The following is a 12,007-nucleotide window of genomic DNA, read 5'->3' on the forward strand; positions in this document are numbered from 1 at the left end:
AACTGTAGCCAAGGTATTAAATTGTCCAACTTATCACAATCAAACCAGGCCATTTCTACAAGATGCACTACTGAGCCTTTCAAAGCAGCACATCTCTGAATACAAATTATGAATAAGCAGCCCATTGTTCCTGTACAAGGATCCTCAAATGCATAATCAACTACCTTTTGATTTAAGGACAATTGAAAGTTATTCTCAGTTTGAAAATAGTTGAAAGGATAATTTTTTGTAAGAAGTGACTGTAATTGTTTTAATTGGAAGCTATTGTTTCGCTATTTAGAACTGTTTGTGCTTTGTAAAATTATTTGTAAAAAAAAAATCTGAACAGTGGCTTTGTTTAAAAAGGGAGTTTACAGCTCAGTGACTCTACCTGATGAAAACACACACACACAAAATTGTATCTGCAGAATTTGGAGAATTTGACAGTTGAAAAAACTACTTGGAAAGAGAGGTCTGTCCTTATGCACAACTACGAATGACAGAGTTTTTGCTTCCTACTCTTCCGTGGAAAAGAGCAAACTGTGTGAGGTACAATGGACAAAAGACTTTTCCTCGGCACAAGTATGAGAAAGAATTTTTTTTATAGTATCTTTGTGAGAGGTGCAAACTGTTTATTGAGACACAAACCATTCAAAATGTACACATAAGGAGTGAGAAGCTTACAGTCCATACAGAAATGTAAGGGAGAAACTAAACAGTAGTTATGTCAGCTTCATATTATGTTAGCTGCTTTCAGACAGAAGGAGCCTTTTCCATTCTCACCAAATTGAAAATATACAGAAAGCTGCCGTGAAGTGATAAAAAGAACATGGAGTATTTACAGAACAGAACCACAGAATGGTTTGGGTCAGAAGGGACCTTTAAAGATCATCTAGTCCAACCCCCCTGGACACCTTCCACTAGACCAGGTTGCTCAAAGCCCCATCCAACCTGGCCTTGAACACTGCCAGGGATGGGGCATCCACAGCTCCTCTAGGCAACCTGTTCCAGTATCTCACCACTCTCACTGTAAAAATTTTCTTTGTTATAGCCAACCTAAATCTACCCTCTTTCAGTTTAAAAATGTTGTCTCTCATCCTGTCACTACAGGCCCTGGTGAAAAGTCTATGTCTTTCTTATGAGCCCCCTTTATATATTGAAAGACCATAATGCAATCTCCCCAGACTCTTCTCCAGGCTGAACAATAGTAGTCCCTGTGTATGCATGTGTATACTTTTACATAACTTAACAGAAGTTGATACTTGAAAATAACTTCTCTAAAAACAGTAAATCAACATAAGAATACATTCAGGAATTGAACTCTTCAGGGACAGCTTATCGTTTCAGTTGTTCCACAATCTACTTTTTCTATTCTGACAAGAATCAGCCATTTTGGATGCTTTCTGTTGTAAAAGCAGAAGAATTACTGAATATTTTAAATGAAACCACAGCATGGCTATAGTGTGAGATATATTTAAGAATTCCATCACAAATATATAGAGCATATTTCCATCACACATAGAAACTACAGACCTTTGTCAAGAGTACTACTCTGCAAAAGATGAAGAATAAAAACCACCCCAGGCTATAGTCTCTTTCCTACCTCCAACATGTGGTGAGAAATCCTATTGTGCAGGAAGTGATGAAATCATTAACTGATAAAGTCCCAAATGCACATATCCAACAATAGCAAGAAAACAAGCAAAAACACATCTCAGATGTTATTTTGCAACAAGATCTACAATTTGTTTCAGTGAAAGGATATCTTGCAGGACTGTCCTTCAGGGCATTGAGGAACCCTGTTTGTTGAGAACCTGTAGAAATAGAACCCAAAATTACCAGCCAAGTAAGAAATTGGACTACAAGCTGTTTTCACTATAGTTAACACAATATTTGAAGATCAACCAAGTAATCATAGAATAGTTTTACTAATATGAATCTGAGAATATGTTGCTCAGCAGCAACAACATGGAAAAAACCTTGGGTAAGTTATCAGGTCTAACATCTGCAGGATATTTTCTCAGTCATACCAAATTGATACACGCATACTTTCCCATGAACAAGATTTCTGATCATGCCTGTTCTTTTCAGACCTAATATGGAAACAAAAAATTATAAGCTACTTTTTTTGTTTTGAAATACTATTTTTCAAAGTAACTCTTTGACTTGGAAAATTTATTCTATAAACCCAGATTCTGAACTTTCCCTCCTTTGCTCTGGAAGCAGCCAAAGTTGTCTAGACTGTAATCCTGCTCCTATTGCACCTGCACAGAAGGTTTTTCTACTAGGTGCCTGTTGTCTCTGGGCAAGTAAGAGAATATCTACTACTGAAAAGCGCTCAAGAGCAGCATGATCCAATGAACTAGAGATACAGAAGCATCCACTTGGGTTCCACAACCATGAGATATTAATCAAAAAGGGTAATTTGACAATTTGTTGATTGCAACAAGAGAATAAGTTTGTAGAAACTGACTTAATGTCATATAGCTATAGGCAATTAGTTTTGCATTTTACTGTATAACTTAAGTGATTTAAATGCCATCAGGCTGAAATTAGCAAAAATTTTTGTCTTAGCTGAATTAATCTGAAAATTTTTATGAAGAAAGAGGAATTTTGTCTTTAAAACAAATAAGAAAAAAAAAATATCTGTGTGCATATACACATATATATTCTCTAGACCTGCCTGGTCAATTTTACTGTTTGCCATTAAAAAGGGAAAGTTACTTACCTTGTATTTCTGACCCTTTTCAGACTCTTATAACTGGTTCTTATTCTCATGGCACAAAACTAATGGAACTTCCCCTACCTTCTTACTATTTTTAGGATCCTTAACGGCAATGGCAGCAGGTAGGTGTGATTTCTATTCCCTACTGCTGGTCATACTTTTCCAAGCAGTTCCCAATACATCAGAAGGGGAAGGCTCCTCACTGCAACAAACAGTTAAAATACTGATGCCTCAAACAGAGCTGAGCAACTGTGAAGACAGACACTACCACTGAAAAAGTGTTCAGCTTGGGGAGATGGAAGGAAATCTTTAGCAAGCAAGCAAGACCTTTAAAGTATCTGATTTACAAATTCATTTTACCATCTTTAGTAATACCATGTGCACATATTCATAATCCTGAAAAGGGCAAATTTCTAGTGAATGCCTTAGAAAGCCACAGAAAAAAACCAGTTAAGATGTATCTCATATCTCATCACCACTTAGGCCCACCAAAATTATAAAAATACTAGCTGGCAAGGTGTATTAAAAAATGACACAAATTTCAAAAATTTGTCTAAATTAAGAGACATTTAAAAAAACAAAACCAAAATAGGTTTCCTATGTAATCAACAATGTCAGAGAAGGAACTTCCCTATTAGGATGAACCAAAAGGGATTTTTTTTTTGTTTGTTTAACGTCAATGCCTACAAATTGCTCTAACTATCCCCCAGTCCTTCCTAAAAGAATATTGTCAGAAGACATTCAGACTAACACAGAGTATCTAGAACAAAGTGTTGCTGAAGGTAATCCTCCTAGGATTGTCTTCAGAAAAGCTAAGAACAGGATTTGACTAAGTCAGCAGACTTCCTCCAGAATCAAGAATTTTGCCAGGACTTACAGAACCACATATGGATGACTGATACGAAAAACATAAGGAAGATCATAGTCCCAGGTCTAAAAACTGAGACTTAATTCAGACACACTAACACTCTTCACTCTATGCCAAGTGCAAAGGTTCAGATTAAGAAACAGAATCCTGCGTACTGGTTAGCTGAAGAATGGCAGGACTGCAAAACAGAATAAAAATAGTTGAGTAAGTATTAGAAAGGTAGATATGAGGACTTCTAGAAGCATGGTAGGCACAGAGAGAATGGAGTGATTGATATAAGAAAACCTTATTTGTAAAGAATGCTTTTTTTTGGACACAGTCAAGAATATGGTAGATAAATTTGAAAGATGGGCTTGAAGCTCAAATGTAGCAAATAAACATTGAGGAACTAATCACAATTCATACCTGCTCCCATTGCCTTTGAGGACCAACCAATCTTTAGAACTAATGAGTTTTTTCCTGTCTCATCCAAGGTAGATAAACCTCCATAGAGAGACCATTCTACAGGTGATATACTTAGACAATTCAGCATTTAACATTTCCTATACATTATCTGTAACACCTACACAATACTAAAGTGCTTCTCAACCACACAGAGGCACAATTAATTTCTCTGCTCTTTGTCTAATTCATACTTAGAATTAGGCATGGACACTTTGAAGTCCACTGGATAAATCTACTTGACATACAGAATGTGAAATAGTGGCATAATATCATTTTTCAGCATATGAATTACCAAAGAAGAAAAAGCACTGTAGTCTTTGTGAAATAAAGGTAGGCTAGCTTAAAAAGTAGCTTTACATTGTCAGACTGGTAATGTTTTCAACTACTGAATTCTAGCAAAGTAAGATGACAGAAAAATCCCATGCTTCCTTCTTCTTAAATGTAAAAGGTGTGCATGTGTAAGCCCACATAAATGTAAAGGATTTAACTATTAATGGAAAGTGTTCTTTTTGCGATAATTACATTTCCCTTTTTAAACAATATGTACATCTTATCTCTGCTCTTTCAACAGGTATAAGAAATGCTGTATCTGGCAGTAAGAACAACTTGTTGATCCAGACCCCCTCAAAATTAGGTGCCCCTAGTTCTAGTTTATGTGCTAGATTTCTGAGCTATAGGAGAGCTGCTCAGTGCTTGTATCCCTCTCTTTTGTGAGGCACAAGTAACAGCAGGAGTTCTGCTTTTTAAAATACAAATTTTCCCTGCACAGTGTAAGCAATTTAGGAAATTGAGCACAATCTGGCATATTTTTCAGTAAAACATTCTCTAAATATTGCCATTATCAAGTTAGCTTTATAAACGTGTTATAAACTGAAATTATTACTTCTATCAGGTTTCCATTTTAATACAGAATACAGAGAAATAAAAAGATCACATTTCCAAAATGATTACAGAAATACTCTTCAAGGCAATAGCCTATATAATTAGTGAAAAGATAGAAGAGTCTTAAGCTTCTGAGTGATAGGGTGTTAAAAAACCCACACAACATACAAAAGATCTTTAAAGACAAGTCATATAACCTATCACCATAAATTAGAACATCATCATCATCATATAGAAGCTACCAAAATTTGCTAGGTGTGTGGGAAAAAAAGACAGTACCCAAAAGAGTGTTGACCTCAAACCCAATCCAGAATACAAATAAAAATCAATCTTAAGCTCATGAATATTCATCTTCCTATAGCTTATCTGATTCACTCCATTATGAACTGGTTATTCTCACAATGTCTATGCAAATGAAAGTAACTTGTGTTTAAAAATAGGGTAGAGAAAGATGTAAAACTAAACAGCAAACAACAAAAAGTGTAAAATACCTCCAACCTATTTCCTAGTAATTTACCTGTTTTGATGGCAAGTGACCCATGCTTACCGTTAAAAAAGTACACAAAAGTTCTTTGGGAAAATGAGACTATCTGTATACTTAGACATGCAGTATGTGTGCTGCTTTTCCAATAAATCATCCATAAAAGGACAAAAAAATTAAGAAAATTAACACTGTATTAAGATAAAGCCAGCGCTAGGTCAATGACTACCATGACCAGGGTCTACTACAGACCAGAATGGTACTCACTGGGATTGTGAAGCTTCAGAGAAAAGGCAAATAAATAAATAAATAAATAAACCCTGAATGATCAAAAGATTAACTTAAAAATAAAAAACTTAAGCAAATGGTTACATACGTAATCTGATTTCACCAGCATACTTACGAAGGATGACGTGGGTGATAACGAATGCAAATATAAAGACTGTCAGAAAGGACAGAGATAAAATAAACATATAAAAAAATCTGTAGTTTCTTTTCCCCACACAGTTGCCTACCCAGGGACAGTGGTGATCAAACCGTTCTGAAATGAGAGGCAGAAGAAAAAAAAATGGAAAACAATTAATAAAATGCTGTTTATTTGAAAAAAAGCTCTCTGAATACTATATTAAAACTCATGATTTAACTGGCATTTGCAAATTAGCCACGGAGAAATTCTTATTTAGAGAGGAAAAAATAGAAAAGAAAAAAAAGGAGTACTTTAATGAAACCTTACAGCTTTTAAAGAAATCAAAGGATGACTGAGGTGAACTCCTCTTAAACTAAACAGCATTATCGTGATAAATCATGCAGTCAGACCAATAAGCATGTATTTATCCACTGTCACATGGAGTGGAACCACCTCAATTGTATTTTATTTTTTCAATATAAGGGTTTTTTTCTTCCAGTGACTCTTACACTCAAAACTGGTGGGTTTGATGTTGTTTTATTTATGTCTGTCATGACTATACCTCTGACTTATGTCTACTATCATCTCATCCATCCATTATGGTATATGAAATATTTACACGCTCTCACTTCCTTTTATTGCTTCACTCAAAATATTCTCCGTTCCAGACCACCTATTTTTCCACTTAGAGTTGACACTGCCATACAAAATCATTAAAAATAGCAAAATCCTTCAAATAAACAATTTTTCAAATGTTAAAATTCAGACAATCTTGTAAAATTTGCTTATACTTCTTCTGGTTTTAGGGTTGGTTGGTTTTTTTAATAATATATTCAATCTTGCAGAAATTTATTGTAAACCACATGGTATAAAAATTGGTAGATGTCATCTGAATGCCCTGTTACCCTTTGCAGTATAGGCTCCCTCTTCTTTTTACTAAACCAAACCTTCTCCCTTTATTTCCCTGAGAGTTTAACTCATTCAAGAGATAGGAAGGAAAAGGCCAGGGTGGGTCAGAAACAAGTGTCCCCAACATGGAGGAAATGCCCCAGTGCTGGAAAGCAGCATAGGGAACAGTTCGCTCTGTTTCTCCCCAGGCAGTCTGGACCTCCCATTCCCCTCCCAGTATGCCGCGTAATGGAAACAGAGCAGTTGTCAGGAAACAAACTGGCATTTCCAAACTTTGCTTTGGAGAGATTATGCAGACAGAATTTAAAATTTTCTAATCAAATCCAAGATTGTAACATAAGACAGATGCTCTCATGCTGTCTCTCTCTCATTCTCTGACCCTTGTCCAAATCCTGTTTTGTTTTCTGTAACTTTTATGCACCCATTGACGTACAATATCAAACTATTTGTAATTCCACAGGAAAGGCAAGCTATAAATTTGAAGTCCTTAAACCCTATGTTAAAAAGGCACATCTGTCCAAGCACACCAGTTTATTTTAGCTATGGCTTTATGTTAAAGACCCACATTAGAGGTTTTCCTTGAAGGATGTATTATCTTCATTTAAAAAAAAAAAAAAAAAGTAAAAACAACATTCGCAACAGAGTTCACCAGACTTCCAGGGTTTTTTTTTTTAAATGGTTTTGCATGACAGCTGTTTGGATCACATGTTTCTGCCATAAATCTGTTTCAAATTCCAATGGGGCTATTCAAGGTGAAGTTACTGAACTTTCTTAAGATAAGGCTTCAGAAATACTTTGATTTAGTGAGTACTGCTACGAATACCAAGAACTAAACGCTCTGGTATCTAAAAGGGTAGGCAATACTATCTTTATTCAGTGCAATACAGTTGTATTCCCAAAATAAGTTCACATTGCATTTGAACAGTGCTTATTTTTGCATTTGTGTTTCTGAATGAGTCCTTATGTTCTGATGAGCATTTTACTTCATTTAATGGGTACCTAATACAACACATGAGCAAATAATAACACAAAGAAAAAAACAGTTACGGAGCCTTTTGAAGAGCATAATCCTAGGGTACTTTTGTACCCTACTGCTTCAGGAAAAAAAAAGAAAAATCATGACATGTCTTTCAAAGATGAATCCTGTATATACATATTCTTTCTCTTCTATGCTGACACAGTAGGAATCAACAAATTATATTGACATAAAGCTCAGTTTCTAGCCATGAAACAATATTTAGATATACGTAGACATCTATTTGATAGATTCAGATAAATGCTGGCAAACATAAAAACACACACATACATACACCCTCCTATCTATAAGCCCACATACAGATATATACAGACATATATATTCCTTTCTAAAGAGTGACTTGATTTTTAACCTACTTGTCATTCCTCTCCAATTTCTGTCTTCAAACTTTCTCGGCAAACTGAAAGGCTCTGCTTTCTCAATAAATACCTTGCCAATTATTGCAAAGCTAAGTAACTATCCAAGATGTTTGTAAAGCAGATATGGACAGAAAAGGCTAGTTGGATATGAAAAACACCGCTACAGTGTTAAATCTGAATCAACTCAAATGAAAAAGGAGACGTACTGAAGGGTTTACATGAATGTTATGAATGAATAAACTGGGCCTCATTTTTCTCAGTCATAAAATAGAAAGGCACGTGACATTTATGCTATATGCCACAAAACAGTATATTAAAAAGCAAGGGAATATTCTACTCAGCAGAGCACAAATATGTAAATCCAAGTTAAAGATAATAGCCTTTACAGCTTGTGAGCTGCTCTGCTTAGCTGTTAATGCAAGAGAAAACAGCCAATCCTGGCAAAATGAACAGACACATACTAAGCAGAAATTTCTAATGCTGTTAAATATAAACTCTCTTAAATCTACAGCTGTTTCTTCTTACAAAAAGACATGGTTTAATAAGTATTAATGAAGAAATAACACAGTATCTTAAGGTTCACCTCTGGCACTCCAGATGTCTGCAAACTGAACAACCAACTTGGCTTGGACAATGTTGGCAGCAAAATTAAGATTTACCTCCACTGAGAAATTGAAAACTACTGATGCTGAAAAAACCTGGGAATTCTGGCCCTTGTAAACTTAAAATGCAGAGCAAATACAAATGCAACTGATTGTTATGAAGAATAACAGACTGTTTAGAGGTCATGACTGCAGTTCTGGTTTAAATTCATAGAATATGTGCTGCTGTATTCGATCATACATTTTGTGACAAGGTTAATGTAAAAATATTTGAGGCAAATGAAGAGAATCAAAACATTGGTAATACAAACTCTTGTTAATAAAGTGTATTAGAACTCCTAATGAGGGAGGAAGAAAGATGCAAGGGCTGAAAAGTTTGTCCATGGAAGCATCCCACAGAGAGAAAAGTTGTGATAGATCATCCTCCTTGCACTCAATTTTAAGCAAAAGCAGCAAGGTATTTGCCTTCAGGATGTGGAATGACATTGCAGTCATACCTACCTAATCGAGAACTACTGCTAAAACAGATGGCCCAGCTTCTCCCCTTTTAGCAGTCCTGTGAACCATCTCTTGCCTGTGTGTTAATGGCTCTCCATCCTTAGGCCAAGCCTGGTGTTCATTTTACCCTGTGGGGAGCTGGTTGACAGAGCCAGATGAACTTAAATCTATGGGTAATGTTCTGTTGCCTAGCTCCCCAGACCAGCTTATCACAGTATCAAACACCAAAGTTGGCCCAAGTGAAGCAGTGAGAACAGACTGCCAGAGAAGGGATGAAATGACCCTTTCAGAAGAAGCTAAGTGTTAATTCAGCTTAGCTGTAGCACCAACCTTACTACAGGTTAACACTTATCTATCAGGACTGCAGGAGAAATCCAGTTTTGATTAATTTTTCAGGGTCTGAGAACAAAAGCTGAAGAAAATAAAGGAGACCAAGAAGATGTGTGAACACTTCATAAGGTGAGGTGTCAATGGAAAGAGGAGATGGGTAAATGGAGACCAAAAACGCTGCTGTAAAGACCACAGAAAACCAAAGAGGTAAGAAACCTCAAGAGCTGTTACAGCAAACCTGCAACAGTGACTTTATTTTACTAGTCTTTATTTGCCTCTAGGCACAAAGGAGAGAATCACGGCGGGGGGGGAGAGGATGAAGTTCAGATACTGTCCTTCTGGAAGCAGAAAGCTGTCAGCATGACTCAGTGCTCTCATTAACACTCGCCTAATAATATATGCTAACTGGATGACAGAAGAACATACAAATTATGTCATACTTCTAGACATTTCTCAGTTTTTACCTTCCCTGAAACATTTACATTTGAAAAGTTGCTTAAGAAACATTAACTGCTGGATATCTCAGATAAAAACAAAACTGAGAACACTTCCCATTTTAATAAGCAACAGTCTTATACATGGAGAGTGTTTCCTTCAGAAGCCACACCAAAGCATGTTCCTTGCTGCTCAGAATCAAAGACTCAAGTCTCTACTTTTCCACAGCACAGCATGTTGACTCTTAAATCCTTAAAATTTGTTCAGCTTCCATTTTTCAATCACTACACTCCGGAAACCACATAAAAAATGACCCCAATGCTTTCCTTCCTCTTTCAATACATTTAATAAAAGCTTCATAATTTACAAGGAACAAAAAAGCATTTTTACATGGAACATTTGTAGGCCAGCTTGGCCCTTCAGTGTGCAGCTTTTCTCATCTGTTCACATGTGATCTCAGAAATATTTATTATTATTTATGAACTGCTTCCTTTTTCCTTTGCTCAACTGGATCACTGCACACCAACATACATTTTCTAAAGCTTAATATGAAGGCAGGTCTCAAAGACAAAAAAGTCTACAGGTGCAAAAATATCTAGGTTGCATTACTAGGAGATTCCAATAAGCACAAGTTAGAATTTAATTGCTAGTTCTTTCATCCCATTCAAGTAAAGCATTGTAAGGTAAAGACACAAACCTAAGGGCATTCACTGTATGTTACCATCTTTATTTAACACATGCAAACACACATCCAGGACCAGGAAGAGTCAACAGCCTGCTATTCAGATCTTGCCTCAGTCAAAAAAAATCACATTACAACTCAACCAACTGGGCCAGCATTACTCAAAAATACTTTTGATAGTAGCAGTACAACATAGGACTACAAAGTCCATTGTCGTGGACGGACACTGAGCAATTATGTAGAGATACCGACACATCTGCACATATTTATAATGATGACAATTACAGCTTTTTGTAGGACTATGATGTCATGATATGACCACATCTACTCAGGCTTCTTGACTTGATATTTTGTACGACAAATGGTACTTTCAGAATTTGGTTGCTCTTGAAACATTTACGAAAACAAATGAGGTTTTTTAAAAGTACATAAAAGGAATACTTTTTATTACAAAAAGTATTTATTTTCTTCTAAGATACAGCAGTCCAATCCCGTACACAGGCACAAAAGCAAATATAACTGTGGTATTAAATCCTTTACAATCAGTTCAGAATGTCTGATAATTTAACACAATTAATAAAAAAATCTTGTATCTGATATTCATAGCATATTCATAAAAACTATACTTAGCTCAGATGTTCAGTTCCACTGACTGAAGTCATCACTCCTAAGAAAATTGTTTATTTAATAATATTAAAAAAACCCCACTGATGGGACTTGCCATCAATTGGCAACAGCAATCAAATAAATACATGGATCAATTTAACTTACACAACATTCACCTGTGTGACAGTCATTCCCCCAACAATGCCTTTGCTGCTACTTTTGTGGAATGAAATCAGAGTAGAAATTTATGTGAAGAAAATGGTGAATAACAAAAGATCATTTGCAAGTTACATTTATATGCATGCTGATGTTATTTTAGAACATCTGTTATGGACAATACACAATGGATCCTTTAAATCACTGAGCTTCAGTACTTTTGTACTCTGATCCCAAATCAAAACACCCCAAAAAACCCAAACGGAACAGAAAGAGCCTTTTAGCCTCAAGTTTACATTTGGGAAATACTCACCAAAGGTTTACTCCAGATTACATTCTGGACACTAATTTCTACAAGGTGATGCAAACTGAAACAGCAATGCAATACTAGGAAAGATGGCCCTCTATTAATGAAATGAATTAATAATGTGCATGGATATCTACAACAAAAAGTCTATCAGAAACACAAACACAAGAGCTACTCAACAAATACTTCACTCCCACAATTGTTTAAATACTGTCTCAGACAGCTAAGCTATTCGAGTGGGTTTTTTAAAGAAAATCAGTTGCAATGTCAACTTTTTCCATGCTAATCAACTTCAATAGTAT

General features: G+C 35.8%; 1 protein-coding gene across 5 annotated transcripts in view; it reads right to left on the reverse strand.

The window, feature by feature from the left end:
• The window catches only part of ZDHHC14 (zinc finger DHHC-type palmitoyltransferase 14), a 113,215-nt gene that overhangs the window by 18,498 nt on the left and 82,710 nt on the right, over positions 1–12,007 (reverse strand). For 4 of the 5 annotated variants that reach the window (XM_049801073.1, XM_049801071.1, XM_049801072.1 and 1 more), the window contains exons 4-5: positions 5,783–5,920; positions 1,745–1,793 (exon numbers count right to left, since the gene is read on the reverse strand). In XM_049801073.1, the coding sequence (XP_049657030.1) occupies positions 1,745–1,793; positions 5,783–5,920 (187 nt within the window). The remainder of the gene's footprint in view (positions 1–1,744; positions 1,794–5,782; positions 5,921–12,007) is intronic. The other variant, XM_049801074.1, reaches the window with a different exon arrangement.

This window comes from Accipiter gentilis, chromosome 5 (genome assembly GCF_929443795.1).
Source record: "Accipiter gentilis chromosome 5, bAccGen1.1, whole genome shotgun sequence".
Lineage (NCBI taxonomy): Eukaryota > Metazoa > Chordata > Aves > Accipitriformes > Accipitridae > Astur > Astur gentilis.